The sequence below is a fragment of the Hippoglossus hippoglossus genome, chromosome 14, assembly GCF_009819705.1.
Source record: "Hippoglossus hippoglossus isolate fHipHip1 chromosome 14, fHipHip1.pri, whole genome shotgun sequence".
NCBI classification, from domain to species: domain Eukaryota; kingdom Metazoa; phylum Chordata; class Actinopteri; order Pleuronectiformes; family Pleuronectidae; genus Hippoglossus; species Hippoglossus hippoglossus.
In genome coordinates this window covers 9,084,519-9,102,028 of record NC_047164.1, presented here as the reverse complement: position 1 = coordinate 9,102,028, position 17,510 = coordinate 9,084,519, and the positions used below count along the sequence as shown (strand labels likewise).

Genomic DNA, 17,510 nt, shown 5'->3' with positions numbered 1-17,510 from the left:
CTCAGGTCGGCTGGAACAGGTCGGCTGGTTATTCCCCAGGTGACAACTGGTGAAGGTGCCTTTAACTTTTCTACTTAAAGCCAAAGGAATATGTTGCCAAATCACATTAGAGGTGTTCCAACACTATCATCGTTTAAAACTAAATTGTTAACAAGCTTTTCGAGTTCAGCTGGTTTTAATGTATCATTGTATTTCAGTTGTATTTGTATTCCTTTCATTTTTAGTTTCATTCCTTTCATTTGGTTTCATGCATGTTATTATTTTTGCCCCTACTTTTTTATTTGTGTTTTTGTTTTTAACCTGTGTCTAATGTTTATCTTTTCACTTTCCCCAGTTTTTTGAGTAAAATTTACTTCTGAGGAAAAAACAAAAAACAAATATCAAATAAACTATTGATCTCTCGCTATGAAATCCCAACAACATTCCTATTTCTCTCACGTGCACATCTGTCTCATCTGAGTCACAAGTAATCGGATTATAGATAAATATTTTTTTATGCAGACAAACAATGTTCAACACCAGCTTTCTGTATGCGTGTTACTAATCAAACCGCCAGATGGCGCTGTGGCACCAAAGAGAGTTGTTTTGAGTGCCATGTGTTTCACGCTGCTTTCAAGCACTGTGGGAAATATCGATTGTCTGACTTGTTAACGCATGGAAAAACGTGTCGGGCGTGAAGTTCTTACATTTGCTGAGCCAGAAATTAAAGACTGATTAGAGGAAACAGATCCGTTTTATTATGGGTCGTTGGGAATTAAATTTACTCATGTACCTCACAGTTAAATTTGAGAAGCAACACAGAAATCTGCATGTGTCTTCTATCTTTCAAATCACAAAGTAACACGATAATAAAACTGTAAACAGGTGTAAATAGGTGTCTACATCATTCCCCCTAGTGGCGGCTGCAGCTGCTGGGTGTAACCGAGCAGCACAGAGGAGGAGGCTGTGTTGGGATTAGGGGGTTGGGCTGCCTGCTGGTCGGAAACCTGCCGCCACACTCCCAGTCTGTCTCCGCCGGAGCAGCGTCGCTTTCCCGCAGCATCAGCACCAGCACCAGCACCAGCCTCCAGCAGCAGACTCCAGCATCAGCATCAGCACCAGACTCCAGCATCAGCAGCAGACTCCAGCATCCTCTCCTCCTGCTGCCCACACACACACACACACACACACACACAAACACACAGACACACACACTGCCGCAGCGCACAGCAAGCAGACGGACAAGGACGAGCCTCTGTGAGTAACTACTTTTAATCAATCCCTATGTTATGAATCAGTCGTTCCTCTGCGTGATTGATTTAGATTCCATCGGAGAAGGTTGTTTTTTTTGGTTGGATGGCAAATAAAATGTGCTTTTTGAAGTGTTTTCCTCCTCTAATCAGACACCAGTTAACCAAAACAGTAATTTCACAACATGTATATTGTGCTCGCTGTGCAGTTTGAGGCTAAAAATCATCATTTAATAGATCTGTCTTTAGGTGTGCCAGGTTTAAGGCTCTGAGGTAAAATCCTTTTTCTCCAAACACCCCCTCTGTTCAGGAGCAGTCTTCGGGGAAATAAGGGAGGATATATAAGGCCAGTGAAAGATGGTGAAACTGGGGAGTAATCTTCAAGACAAAGGGGCCAAACCTGTGAGCGTGGAGGACGGCTTTCAGAATGTGCCCCTCATCACTCCACTGGACGTCGGCAGCCTGCAGAGCCAAGCACCTGACAAGGTGAGAGACCAGAGAGAGAGTTCACCCCGCGTGTTTGTGCAATGGGTCTGCTGCTTTGTGTCTTCCTCTGTTACTGTTTACTCTGTGTTGTCGACCCACCATCCTCACACACTTTTATGCTGAATAACACCACCCCCCGCCCACCCCCCCCCCCCCCCCCACCCCCCACCCCCAACACACACACACACACACACACTTTGAGTCATTCACACACTCATTCATCTGCGCCGTCCCCCAGCCGCGTCCTTTGTTTTCCTGCTGAGATTAGGAGACAGATTTGGTGCCAGACAGGCTGTCATTTATCATCTCGACATCCCATAGTAAGTGCACCGCCGCACGTTAAGCCAGTTACCATGGTGGCTCTGCAACATGGAGAGCTGACTGGTGTTTCCATGGGGTCGGGACAGAGAGCTGCTCTGATTGCACATTATGAAAATGAATGGATTTGGACAATAGGCTCTGCATGTGAACATATGGAAGCTTTATTGTTCACTCACTGGGTGACAGTGTTTGGCTGGTTTCAGGGAAACAGTCATAGTTTGATGATTTTACATCCATATTTCTACACTGAGCTACTGACTGATTATTGTAGGAAAAAGAATCATAGCATCACTGCACAGGTTAGTTGGTTCTCGTCTAATTCATAAAACAGTATTTGAGCCAGTGTGCTCGGCCTAGAGTCTAATTGGACAATGGATCCATTTTGGTGAATCAACCCCAAATCCTGCCAGTCAGTGTTTTTACCCTCACTTTTAGCTTTTTGTTAAACTGGATTAATTCAAAATATAATTTTTGTTTTGGTAGGAAAACATGTTCAGCAATAACTTGAGATTTGCTGTTCGCAAGAAGAAATACAGACCAGAACTTCTTGTAAAAATCCTCACTTCAACAAAGCTTCCATGATATTGCAAAAAAATGATAAATTAATTGATTAGTGGGCCATCAAGTGATTTATCAAGATTCATTTTTTTCTAAATTCAGCTTCTTAAATGTGAAGATTTACTGCACTTTTTCAATTCAAAGGAATCGTTTGACATATTTAGAAATATGTTTTTTTCACCCCCTTGCAGATGAGAAGCTTCATATCTGATCAGTAAGTATTGGCCCCTTGTTTCCAGTGTGTATGCTAAATGCTAAGCTAACTGGATGGGGGTCATGGCCTGATATTTACTGTACAGATGATGATGATGAGAGTGGCATCAATATCCTCATCAAAATCTCAGCTAAAAAAAGATAATGTAATGTTGAAATGTTCCTTTATATGTATTTGAGTTTTGGACTGTTGGGCTTTTTTTCTTTACTATTTTCTGCCATGATATAGACAACAATCAATCACTTGATCAAAACAAACCTTTACAGAATAATTCACAATGAAAAGAATAGTTAGTTGCAACCCTGCATCACTATTGTTCCCTGAAAAAAAAAACAAGAAATACAACACAAAAGTAAAGATGTAATCCTGCAGGACTTTTTACATACAGCAAAACTCAAAGTATAAAAGGCTTTTACATCATTGTGTCAGCCGAGCACCTGGGTTTCCGGCCTCTGAGAAGCACAGCAGAGCAGGGTCACGTTCTTTGTGTGACGGAGACCAACTGTTAATATGTACCGGAGCTCTTTAAGTGGTTTTTATTGTCGAGGGATTCACAGTGAAGTCTTAAAATAATCCCAGAAATGTTCGTTCACTGCAGAAAAACACACAGAACATTCGGAACGCTTACTCTTGTTATTCTGCTGACAGAGGCACAGTCGCTTTCTATTTCATATACCTGTTAAGTGGGGAGACTTGTCATTCACCACACACACACACACACACACACACACACACACACACACACACACACACACACACACACACACACACACACACACACACACACACACACACACACACACACACACACACACACACACACACACACCACAATGTAGCTTGCATTTTTAAGGAGTGTGTTGTGTCCAATGCAGGCGTGTGTGTGTGTGTGTGTGTGTGTGTGTGTGTGTGTGTGTGTGTGTGTATTCATAGAGCTGTCAGTCAACTTACGCTGATTAAATCTGTCCCAGTAGACACAAGAACAACACCACATACTGTCATCACAGCTACACACACACACACACACACACACACACACACACACACACACACACACACACACACACACACACACACACACACACACACACACACCTATTGAGTGATGGCTCAGGGGTGTGTTTTGGTTTTTACTGATATACAGAGAATAAACTTAAGGCAGGTAGTAAATACAATTTATTTGCTCAGCACTTTTTACAGATAAAAGTCACAGTGCTTTCACAGAACCACATAAAAAAAAGATAAAATCACAATAAAAAAAAAGTCAATAAAATAAAAAAACACAGACCTAGGTGTAAACAGATTACTTCAAGGCTCGTCTGAACAGATTTGTCTTTATATGCCTTTTCAAACACTATGGGTGCAGGCAGAGCAACAGAGCTTAGGTGTCACGGCCTCATGAGCTCGGTTACCGCGGGTCTTTGAGCGTGTGCGTGGGACAGACACTGAGTTTAACTGATCTGACCTAAGACATCGAGCTGATGAGCGAGGACGGAATAAATCAGCCATGTATGCAGGAGCCTGTGCAGACCTCTGCAAGTAAGAGTGAGACTTTTAACCTGGATCTTAAATGTAACAGAGTCAGTGAGGAGATGTGAGTAGAGAGGTTAATGTGAGACTGTCTATCTGACCTAGAATTTAAAGTGATGCCCTCAGGCCGAGGGTTGTAGACTGAATCAGTAAAATAACTCATCATCCCATCTTCCATCAGGTTACCGCCTTGCTTTCAGTTGCCCCCATTTCACATGTGAAGAAGAGCATGTTTTTTGGGGGGGTTTTTCTGTTGGAGCTTTAATGTTTAATGTTTGTTCACTTGCAAATATGAGACCACAACACAATGAGATTTAAAGGTTTGAATGCAAATGGATGTATTGGATGTCGAGGACACTGGGGGAAGGAGTTGAGGTGAGGATGGGTCTGGGAGGATGCAGTGATGAATGGGGTGGAGGGAGACTCAGAGTGGGGGCTAGTCTCGGGCATGGCTAGGGATGAGGAAAGACAGGATGAAGGGATGTGGGCAGGGATGGGAGAATAGAGGATGAAGGGATGTGGGCAGGGATGAGAGAATAGAGGATGAAGGGATGTGGGCAGGGATGAGAGAAGAGAGGATGAAGGGATGTGGGCAGGGATGAGAGACGAGAGGATGAAGGGATGTTGGTATGGATGAGGGAAGGAAAGGAGGGGATGTGGGTATGGACAAGGGAAAGAGGATGAATAGACGTGGGTATGGATGAGGGAAGGAGATGAAGGGATGTGGGTAGGGACGAGGGAAGGAGATGAGGGGATGTGGGTATGAACAATGGAAAGAGATGAAGGGATGTGGGTATGTACAATGGAAAGAGATGAAGGGATGTGGGTATGTACAATGGAAGGAGATGAAGGGATGTGGGTATGTACAATTGAAGGAGATGAAGGGATGTGGGTATGGATGAGGGGAGGAGGAAGGGATGTGGGTATGTACAATGGAAGGAGATAAAGGAATGTGGGTATGAACAATGGAAGGAGATAAAGGAATGTGGGTATGAACAATGGAAGGAGATGAAGGGATGTGGGTATGTACAATGGAAAGAGATGAAGGGATGTGGGTATGAACAATGGAAGGAGATGAAGGGATGTGGGTATGTACAATGGAAAGAGATGAAGGGATGTGGGTATGAACAATGGAAGGAGATGAAGGGATGTGGGTATGAACAATGGAAGGAGATGAAGGGATGTGGGTATGTACAATGGAAGGAGATGAAGGGATGTGGGTATGTACAATGGAAGGAGATGAAGGGATGTGGGTATGTACAATGGAAAGAGATGAAGGGATGTGGGTATGTACAATGGAAGGAGATGAAGGGATGTGGGTATGTACAATGGAAGGAGATGAAGGGATGTGGGTATTCCCTGCAGACGAAGGTCCAAGCGCAGAGAAAAGTGCATAATCAATACAGGTTGAGGAAAAATCTTGAAACTACAGATTTCAGATGTTGCTTAAAACGTCTGTTAAACCACAAGGACTGATCGAACCCAGACATTAGTTGGAGCTGTAAGAAACTTCCTCAAACATCCATACACCTGGAGCCTGAGCTCCTGCGATGTTACAGCCGCTGACATTTGAAGGCACAAGGGGTCGTTTGAGGTTTGCTGTTCCGTTGACTATCAGTGAATTTCTACATGCCTCAGGAGACGCAGGCAGAGAGATTGTTGCTGCTCCTGGAAAACACTCACTGAATCACATTCTGGTGTTGGTGCTGCACTCACAGGGCCGAGAAAGGGGTTAGTTCAGCAACTGCGTGTTCTGGCACATGCAGGAAACTACTTTTTTCTTTTTCCAAGTCATTATGCAAATGCAGATGGGTCAATTATTCGTTCTCGAATGGGACAGTGTGGGAGTCGCAAAGGTCAGTTCGCTGCAGAATCTTTGCATTTGTCTCCGGCTGTGAGGCTGAGCATTCGTCTTCCTGGCAAGTGATGCATGAAGGCAACAGAGGCGAAGAGAAATAATGAAATCTGTAATTAAACATCAGAGCGCAGAGGGAATTGATGATGGCGAGCACAGGTCGCTTAATTGAAATTCTACACGCAACGCTTTTTTCCTCGATACTGTATGTGTGATGATATTCCTGTGGCTTTTAATAGAGCCGTGTTTTGCTGTCATTTTCATGCCAGGTTTCAGAATTATTTTGTAACAACATGGTAAAGCTATGATTCATTTTAATTCAGATTGTAAGTGCCTGAACATTAAACAGTTTTCATTGTTAGTTTCCCAACAGTCAGCTGCGTCAGAGCTGTATTAAATTACTGCTGAGGATTCTTATCAAACACATTCAACGCAAACAAAAGCAGTCATCGGAAACATTAGCGTTGATACCTCCAGCAAGGATGTTATGTTTTTATTGTTAGCGTGATTACGCAAAAACGTTGGGGTGTGAGCTAAAGAATAATCCATCTTCATTATGCTTCACACAAAAGCAAGAATACATAAAAACATTCATAAAAGAATAAACGAAAAAGAATAAAAACAGCCATAACACAGTTAGAAGATGCAACCTGATAAAAGTATATTTTAAGCCTTAATTTAAAGAAAGTTACTGATTCAGTCATTAGGATAGCTTCATTATTTACTGTTTAACCTGCTTTGTTAATACCAAGAAGTTTTGTTTTTAACCTGTATTCATGAACATAAAATTTAGCCATAAAGAAAAAAATATAGGCCTATATTTTAATTTAATAATTTAGGATTTATCTTCTCGGATGTTAAACAGTATATTTCTAAAAGACCAGAACTTTTCAGCAATGCAGTTGTTGGTAAATATAGAAAACGGTATTTCCAGTTCCAGTCTCAGAAAAGAGCAGTGGAACAGCTTGGACTTAAATCTTAAGGATTATAACTTCAGGGGGAAATGACTGTGGGACAGTTTTGTGTGCGACGCCAAATCTTAAAAGATGTTTCACCTATAATATCCCTGTGATGCAAAGACAGGTTGTTTTTGCCACTGGCCTCACGCAGAAGTAGTTCAGGGTTAATCAGCTTTTATTTGTCCTTCAGGATCTGACGTCAGACCAGTTTCTGTGTCTCCGTCCTTCAGAGCTAAAGGGAGGTTTATCTGGTCATGTGACCTCAATAGTACCCCAGATCAGCGGCCTGGTTCTGAGCAGCTTTACAAATATGACCCCAGCGATTTTTCAGCCTGGACCTGCTGCGTGACCTCCCGACTACAGGTTACCTAGGGACATTTGCAGGGGAGGGATGTGGTGATGGCAGGGTTTGAAGCAAAGTTCACACACACACACACACACACACACACACACACACACACACACACACACACACACACACACACACACACACACACACACACACACACACACACAAACAAACACTCACACACGCAGACACACACACTCTTAACAATGCTGCTGTGGCCAACAGCGGCTGAGGCATTAGAGAGGTATTAGATTTGATTCCATCTGGGCAGGGACGCGTCGCAGCCACCGCTGGGTCACCAATATCTTGATTGGATTGCCGGTAGTTTGAAAAAAAAAGAAAAGAAAAGAGGGTGGAGAGAGAGAGAAAGATAAATAGACTCACATAAAGTCAGCCAAATCTTTTCTCTCTCCGTGTGTCGTTTCTCTGGGAACAAAGCCGAGGTACAAAGACCTGCTTCAAAGCCCGTGATAGACAAATGTTCTCTATTCTCTTCCAGACACGCCTCCCAACACATCCTCACCCTGTTCCTCGGCTCTCCTTACTTCCTCTGGAGCAGCTTTTATGTCTCATTCCTTCTTCACGGGCCGTGTTCTCCCTTCGTCATAAAATAGTGAGGGATCCCTCAGAGCATGTTAAGTCAGTAATGGGCCGTTGAATAATTTCGTACGTGTTGTGATGACGCGGGGCCTCATGACGAGATGAAACATCGTCAGCGGTTAATTTCACAAATCACCACAAATTATATTTACACTTTTTATAGAAGTTATCTGATCGGCTGTGTACATGTGACTTCTGAAGAAAAACAAATGTATTACAGCATCACTGACACACTGGTTATGAAAGCCTGCACACAGATAGAGCCTTTATCTCCTGAGATACCAAGTGTTATTGTTAAGGCTGCATTTAGTCATGACATTTATATACGATATCCTAGTTCAGTCAGTCTATTATAGATAGTGATTATTTCCATTATCGATTAGTTTGCTGAGGATCTTCTCTACTGAGCGATGAATCATTTGTCAAGTTTTGAGTGTGACGTCTTCAGATGTCGTGTTTTGACCTTTGACCTACAGTACATAATCCAGTTGAGAGGCTGGAACTGGGAAGTTACCATTTTGTTTCTGTTGATCGACTAATTGATTGGTTAAGTCTTCAAGCAATGATAATAAATATTTCCACTTTAAAGGCATGTCCCTTCTGGGAATGAGTGCAACAGGAGTTTTAAACAGCATGTTTTATGCAGGAAACTGAAGGAAATTGAGGGATAGCTCCAACAAGAAAAAGATCCAGATTGTAATGTAATTTTCTGCCGTCAACATCTCCCCTGTATTGTTTACTGTGTAATTCAATGGCATTTCATTGCTGTTTATTGGTTTTCATTTTAGCCTTAGTACAGATTGATTTACGCCTCAAATGCTGGGGGATGCAAATAACTCAATATAGGTAGAAGTGCTGCTGCCTTTTAAAGTGGATTGGAGGTGGCTCTCTGATTGGTTTATTGCATGTTTGCACATTATAGCCAAAAACAGAGTCATTACAAGACTAAGATCAACTTTTTTGAGCCATGCAACTTTTTTTTGCCTTTAAACTAGAAAATTCAGTTCCCTGAATGCAATCGCACAATAAGCTTCAGATCAAACACTTAGATAATTCAAATAAAGTCCATCATGTGCACAATAAAGAGAGTATGAAGGTGATTGACTCAACTTTATTGCAGACATAGAAACCTAAATTCCCTGAAATGGTATTTAAGTGATGAAAGTGATATTTAATGGTTTTAATACAAGGATACTGATTTCTTATTTTGCAAACTTTGCCCTGATTTCTTTTTGTCGAGTCATTTCCCACCTTGGAGGTCTGCGTCTGCAGAGCTGTCTGAGTCCAATCAACCAAATATCTGAACACTAAGAGAGAAGTCGATTAAACATTTATCACCCTTGACTATATCCTCACTTCATCTTGTTAGAGTTCACATCGTACCCGCACATCTGCCGCAGGGATACGGCTCTCCTCTGCTTTTCCTATTGATTTTATTCACTGTTTTATTCACGAGGAAACACTGGAATCAAACATGTCAAGGAAAACGTCTGGAGCTGCCTCCCGTGCCGAAAACATCCCCAAAAAAACCCTCTCCAGCAGCGCAGTCTTTTGGGATGAAAAAATGAAATGATAGTGATAACAGGTTTGAGGAATAACGGGAAGACGGGGAGGAAAGAGAAGTTCTGACAGCTGTTCTACAGAGAGTATAGAATAAAAAGAAATACTGTGATTTGAGAAAGAAAAATGGAGAAACATAAATAAGGATCGACAGGCTGAGTCTGACAGGCTTAAATTGTCTTTTCTGAAATGTGCCTCACTGGACCTCTCCATGCCTCGCTCATTCATTTGTTCATTCACTCAAGTACATAAAAAACGTGCTGTTACAAAAGTGTAAATCAAATCAAGTATCAAGTCCGGTTGACTTCAGAAACGTCACAGGGCAGTGTGGCAGCAGCCGCGTCAACACACACAACTAAACTGTACCGCTTCATTACAGATCTAAAAGCAACTGTGTCAATCACAGAGATATTAACAGGTCACAGTGAATCAAAGTGTAGGCTTCAAATATAAACGCGACTAATTGAACAGTCCCCAGGGGAAACTGCTTATGTGTGTTTCTTTCCGCTTGAATTACTAGCCTGCCCGTTACTGCTGTAGAAGTGTTTGTCCGTCTATAGTTAACAAACTTTAGGGTCACGGGAAGTGAAGAAGTTATACAATTATGACAATAATGAAATGTCTATGTTATAGATTACTGCTGTTGATGTTTAAACTTGTTAGTTCCAGTTTCTACTGAGTTTATGCTGAATTCTGCCTGCCTGCCGAAGATGGTAAAATCCTTATGGATGTTTAAACGGCCACCGGCCATCAGCATTCCGGTGCCACTGTTGGTCAGTGTGACAGACAGTCAGTGTGTTTGTATGGGAGAGAGGGAGAGCGAGGAAACGAGCGCCGTCCTCCTGCCATTTCGACTTAAACTGTGGACGCTGAGATTTAGTCATCAGCATCGACTACAGGATGTTCACCTGCACAAGCAAATTCTCCATCTGTACACACAGCACTCTCCTAAGGGATGTGGAGATGGCTGAGAGGAAAAGGCAGAATTGACAGATTATTAAGGGGCATGGATTTTGGGTCATTTTTGTTTAAATCGCCTCCTGCTACAGCCAAACTCTGTGAGGCAGTAATGCTGTAAACTGTAAGACGAATAAAAGTCGAGTCAGGAAATTTAGAAAAATCTCTCGACACTTGACAACAAACAAATGAAGGTGAACTAAAAGGGGAAGTGAGGCTAATGGATACTGTTCAAATCAAAGAAACAAATCACCAAAAGAGGATTCTAGAAAAGCAGAGTTACAGTTGCTTGACTAATAAAATAAAATAAAAACAAGACATTACTGATGACTCCGAAAATCTTTGAACAAAACCAAAAGCAGCCAAACAGCACCCGTGTTCTTAGTGAGTCTGAAACTAATCGTTCTTGATGTGGATGCACAGATAACAACTTTGTCCAATTCATCCTCTGGGAACCATGAATGTCTCAACTGAATTTCAAGGCAATGCAACCGACAGCTGTTGAGCTATTTGAATCAAACCAATGGACCAGTTGACTGACTGATGCTGCCCTTTGTGAAGCAACTACCATCTTTGGTTAAAAAAACAAACTATACTTGACCAATTGAAAACATAAATAGATTCTGTGGAGAAATTACAAATGAAAAATTGGACTTTATCTCGTTGTAATTAAGCTGTAATTACATTTTCATTCATCCTGTCGTGACTGTTCCTGACTGCATCATTTATATAATGTTTTATTTAACATCAAACTTTGTCGAACCCGATTTTATTGCTCGTGAATTAATGTTTTACCAGCGAGTATCTAATGAAAGAAGGAGGCACTTTGTTCCGTACAACTGACTCACAGCTGTATAGACGGGCCAGCGGTTGATTGATAACCACTTCATCAAGAGATATCTAATAAAGGAGTTAGAAGAAGGACAACCCACGTAAAGCTCTGGTGTATTTAAACCTCGACATCCTGCACAGGTAACTGGGAAATGAGTCAGAGAACAAGAAAGTTGAGGCAAAACAGAGACAGTAGTTATGACGAAGACGAAGAAAAGCCACAGGGCTCCGGAGCATTAGGGGGTCCAATCAAAATGCGCTGTCTTCACTTCACTTCAACTAAGATAAGTGCTTTCTGGAGCCAACCGGCTGCCTTGCTATTCAGATAGTGGAGCCGCGATGTGTGCACAGCAGTTTGTGGTTTTGTCCCAGAGACAGCGGCTAACAGGCAGCACAATTAGCCACAAGGACACAGAGACATTGATCTTTTCCTCTCCCTTCACCTCTGCTCTGCTGTGTCGTCCATTCACCGTCTGACACGTCCTCTGGTGCACATGAATATACAGTGAATGCATAAAACAGCAGGGACACTTTCACCTTATTTTAAAAAGTTGAGGGGAAACCTGGTAAAAACTATTCCTTCTGCCATTTGTGTTGGTGACATGAAAAGGAGATTCAGAATCAGAATTTAAAGTTTATATTGTGAAAATGAGGAGAAGTGTAAGTTCATCACTGTTTTTAATAATTTATCCACAGTTTCAGTTTGATATAAATATACAAAAATATATTTATTTGATATTAAGTAAAGACTTTTAAAAATGCATTCAGGTGACACAGATATGATCTTGCATATAGTATCTACCTGATACAGGGAAATGCTGCTTTATTAAAACCTGAATCTTAGGCTACATCCACTCTACTGTGTTTTAGTTTGAAAGCCCATCACTGTTGCCACGTCGACACCTGTTTTTGAGCGCCTGACACTAAAACAAGTTTGGAAACGCCGCTGGCCCTGTTTCAGTTTGAAAAGCAGAACCTGAGACATTTGGAAACAATGACGCGTCACGACTCGACTGGAAAACCAGAAATACCCTTTAGAAGAGTTGACGCTTTGCTCAGTGGAACCTCAGCTGCAGTTGCTAAATTCATGTAGAAATCTCCTCCACTTTCTCTATACTCACTGATTTTGAACCCTTTCAAAACACCAGTATAGAAAGTAGGAGAGAGTTGAGGAGAGTTCCACGCCGTCTCTTTTCCTCGTGTCCTCCTCCTCCTCCCGTATTTTGACCGTAACTCTAAACCTGTTTGCTTGAGGAGCTTTGGACTGACAGTATTGGGGCAAGCCTCTGCTGCCCTGACTCTTCCCCCCCCCTCCCCATCTAGCTGTCGGCCCAAAGCAAAGTGTTTTCTCTTCAGACTCAGGGTTTTGGATTGTGGGCACCAGACCTTATTAAGATACAGTGGAGCTCTAACAGATGCCTGGCAACAGTGTCTCCAGCAGGATATGGCTTCTAGCTGCGCTGGGTTTCATACTATGCCCAAGTCAGGATTTCCAGTACAATAAAGAGGAGTGAACTTGCTCTGGAGAAAGATATATCGACAGTCGTGTTATTATATCTGCCATCTGTGCTCAATATCTGTTTGTATCCTATTCTTCTATCCTAACTTACACCTTTGGGTTTTGAAATGTGCCCTTTTCTCAATCTCTCTTTATGACATTTCTGGGCCCCTGATGTGCTTCTAGTGTCGTATCAATCTGTGAATGTGAGACTGTATGCACTAAAGGTACAAGTAATGCTTTGTTGCTTTATTACTGTTAAAAAAAAAGCTCAGAAGACAAATGGAGATCTCTTCAACTTTTAAATTCTCTGGACAGCTGCAGCATAGCAGAGAAGGTTGTGCACACTCAGCTCCAATGCATATATTGAATGTGCGGAGATACTGTATAGCAACAGATGACCCATGTGGCGCTTCTCTATTCATAGGCATGTGACTCCCGTTCTGAGTAAGATCTTGTGGAGGGAGGCAAACGAGACAGACTCTACAGATTCCGACAATGTCAGAACGTTGTCTGTAGGATGCATTTCCGCTGAGATACTGATAGAAATATTTATTTATACGCATGGACAGATGCACCCTTAGCCTGTGCAGTCTTTTCTCATCTTCCTATTTTATTTTTTTAGGTCTTCTTACTCGGCTCATAGTGTCCTGGACACAGTGTTCTCAAATATATTCCATCATTTATGTGCCTCTGCCTCTTGTTTTCTACATCTTAAACATTAACGCCTTTTAATGCATCGGTCTAAGTCTATTCCTCACTGCAGCATCTCTCTGTGTCTCACTGCTTGAACCGGTTCTCCCTCCTGCAGGTGGTGGTGAAAACTCGCACAGAGTACCAGACAGAGAAGAAGAGACTGAAGGTTCCCAAGGTGGAGGAGTTCACCATCAGCTTCACTGACGGGGTGTCCGAGAGACTTAAGGTAAGAACGGACAAATTCTATTAACACAAAAACAAAAGCTCTACGTGATTATATAGTTGAACTTCTTTTTTCAGTTTGTACTGAGGTCATTTCCTGTCATCATCGTTCCAATTAGAAGCAAGATGTTTATTCATCTGACATTTCCTCCTCCAGTTCACCAAAATTAAATCAGCGCGACCGGGTCGGCTGCCAGTTTGGTTTAGAAATATTCCGGCAGCCGAGTCTGTTCACGATGCAAATATTCAGGAGGTAGACATGCGAGCAGAACACTGGTAACAATATAAATATCCCATGCAAACACAACTGTCACAGATGATAGATAAAGTAGAAGTATTTACTGAAGATTTGTGCAACATCATACTATTTACTCCGCTACATTTATTGGAGAGATAATATTACTAGTCACTTAACCGTTAAATATTTCACATAAGAAATTAAGATGCATTTATAACAAGCAACACACTGTCAGGGGTTCTTGGCTTGGGATCACTTGAAAAAGCTGCAGTTTGGTGCCTTTGCCTCATTCAATCACCTGTTTGAGATCAATAGAGAACAGATTAGAGAGATTAGAACAGTAAAAGTAAAGCAGAACTTGTTTTTTCTCTCATTATTCATCTCACGACCCCTTTACAGACATTCATTAAGACTGTTTAGCCTATTTTGGATGAGGTTTGGCTTTGTGACGGCTGCTCGGACCGAGCTCTGGATCAGCTGGTGATGAGTGGCGGCCGATAAAGTCATGCTGTGTGGGACTATGTAAAGATTGTGATCTTAAGTTTTTCACTCCTGTTGTTACTGACCAGTCGTCCAATGTGTTTATAAGTGTAATTACTCTGATGAAACCTTATGATCCGTCCTGACAGTAAAAGACTGAAACAATCTGTTCACATTATTGGAAACAATCTTCACTTGGCTTTTACTCGTAATGGAGTATTTTTACATTTGACCTTGGTGTATTGGTGCCTTTTCTTGAGTAATAGAGCTGAGTGCCTCTTACGCCACTGCTCTTCCTCAGCAAAGGTTAGGACAGGGGACTTCAGCTGCGTGTGCACCGTCCAACAGCATCTCCATCTCCGAGGCGCTGTCTGTTCCACTCTGCTGTCGTTAGGGGAGACCAAAGAGAGCCTACGTTGTCATGGCAGCAAAGAAAACCTCGGCCCATGGCAACCCTGACAGAGAGAGAGAGAAAGTGACAGAGTGAGAGTGAGAGAGAGAGAGAGAGAGAAGAGAGAGAGAGAGAAGGTGTGCAAATGTCAGTGTGTGTGTATAAATGGGAGGTGTAACACGGGCGTGAAAGGTTCTTGAAAGCGGAGGAGAGCAGGATTAGATATCGGACACCAAAAGAGGCTGTCTAATTGTCAGGATGACACACACAACACACAACACACACACACACAGAAGCTGTTTCAGAGCACTGCTGCCAAGGTTAAGTAAAAAACGGCATCACCTGGACCTCTACACTTCAAAGCGATGCAATGAGGTCGGTGTCTTGGAAGTGGCAGCGGTGGACCAGCGTGTCAGGCACCGTCTGTGTGGAGAAACTCCTCGTCTCGTCCACGGAGTCGACTGAGACCAGCTGAGCCCGTATCGATTTCAAATGGCAAATGTAATGTCAGCCAAGTGTTCTGAGCTGGATTTGTGATGACACAGGTTAAACAGGGACAGCAGTGGTCAATGTGGACACAATCTTTTATCACAGTATATTTAAAAATATGCTTTTTTCAAATCACATTAAGATACACTCAGTTGGCGGTTTATTAGGTACACTTAATGCAGTCTAATACAGCAGCCCTACAACAAACCATCATTATAATGCTCAGTTTGTATTGAAACTCTGTCATAAAGGTGTCGATTTGGACTGTAACAAGTTAGTGTGTCTGATCTTTAGCTGATCACCATTCAAATTTTTGGGGACATTTAGTGAAACCTTTAACGAAAGATAGTAAACAGATGAGAACATATTTTGGATTTATATATATATTTCCTTGAAAATTACTTCTCACTGATTTGTGGAGTTGCTCACAAAGGTCTCACACAATAAGATCCAGATTTTTATCTGGATCTGCAACAAATTGCACACACTCATAAATATCAGTCCCTGTCAGATATTTTTTTTTCACCAAGATCCTTGAATTATTTCCTGGGAAATGATGGAAAATGTCAAAAATGTTGCACCGTGATCTGGACAAAAATTTCTAAGTTCTACCCCTGACTCATACCACATCTTTCCTCCAAGTTTCATGGTAATCCGTCTTGTAATTTTTGAGTAATGCTGCTAACTAACAAACAAACACAGATGTGAACAAAACCTCCTTGGCTGAGGTAACAAATACTAAAAGGAAATGTCGACCATTTTGTCACGCTCATGCTATGATTGGTACGACAGGTGTTTTGTCGACTCGTGGCTCTGGGACACTTGCAGTGGTGGAAACAAATCACGACACAGCGTTGACAACTTGCCAAACAGCAGTGTTGCTTCCCAGAGTTGTTAAAAATATTGCCACAGACTTTCCAATCGAGTCCTGTTGTGTCGCACATCAGCAGCTTCTGTTTGGCAGGAATTAATTTCAGTCCCTCAGTCTTTGTGATGTCGGTTGTTTTTGGGTTCTCGACCGAAGCGCTTGTTTTGTTTGACTACTAGAACTGATTCTGCAGACACACAGGCATGCCCCCCCCCCCCCCCCACACACACAGCACAGAGTACAGCATGCTGTGCAATGCAGAGCAAACATTTCTGGCTGAAAAGCTTGCACATCTCTTCTCTCTTCAAAGCTTTGCAGATTGTGTTGATGGATGAAGAGCTCAGAGTGTAAAACGTTCTCTAATCTGCCCTCCCTCACTGTCTTACTCCTGCTTACCACTCTCCATCCTCCTCTCCTCCACTCTCCTTCCCTGCTGCTGATTTCTTTCCTCTCTTTGCATGTTTCTGCTTACTGCAACACTTTGACCCCTTTTTGATTAAACTGCTTTATTCTGAAATGCAACACAGCATCACTTTTAAATGACATTTCAGGCATTTAGCTGCAGCTTTAATCCACAGTGACAAACGTGGCCATGAAGTGTTCTTGTGATACAGAATCCTGCAAACATAGCAGATAAAATACATGAGCAAGTGAAATGGAAAGCAACCGGAGGTCAATGCATATCCTCCATCACATGGCTTATATATCTCCAATCAGACCATGGTTACTTTGTATATTGTGATAATGACAGCACTTTATGATGACATCATCATGACAAATTAGATTTATCTAAATAAACTGTACAACTTGTCTCTAATCTTATTGGTTGTAAAGGTTAATGCATTAATACGCTATAAGATGACTTTATTATGTAATTTCTCCCATATTATCACAAGTTCTTGTTTTTTCTCCACTAACTGTTGTCGAGACCAATCAATATATATTGATACATTGATACAGATTTCTTTTAAGGGAAATGATTGAAGATGATGTCATCAAACCTTATTAGAAAGTAATTGAGGTTTGATATTTTACAGTGTAAATATAAACTTTATCATAAATAACTATAAATGAAAAAAAACCACACAAATACAACCAGATATATGATTTTTATTTAAAAAGATAAACATATTTTTGATGCAAAATGCAAAATTGTGGTTTGTGAATATAAGCTACACA

The 17,510-nt window shown here is 41.8% G+C and overlaps 1 protein-coding gene and 1 long non-coding RNA gene across 3 annotated transcripts in view; one reads left to right on the top strand and one right to left on the bottom strand.

Annotated features, from left to right (window-relative positions):
* The first annotated feature begins 914 nt into the window (after positions 1-914).
* Positions 915-17,510, top strand: part of nsg2 (neuronal vesicle trafficking associated 2) — a 34,148-nt gene continuing 17,552 nt past the window's right edge. The window contains exons 1-3 of one of the 2 annotated variants that reach the window (XR_004615990.1): positions 915-1,236; positions 1,540-1,715; positions 13,759-13,869. Coding sequence is in view for 1 of the 2 variants with exons in the window: in XM_034605746.1 (XP_034461637.1) it covers positions 1,587-1,715; positions 13,759-13,869 (240 nt within the window). In the remaining variant the exon portion in view is untranslated. The remainder of the gene's footprint in view (positions 1,237-1,539; positions 1,716-13,758; positions 13,870-17,510) is intronic. The other variant, XM_034605746.1, reaches the window with a different exon arrangement.
* Positions 14,056-15,765, bottom strand: LOC117773912. The gene is made up of 3 exons (XR_004615993.1): positions 15,317-15,765; positions 14,867-15,038; positions 14,056-14,401 (listed from the first exon to the last, which is right to left on the bottom strand). It is a non-coding gene; the product is annotated as an uncharacterized LOC117773912 (long non-coding RNA).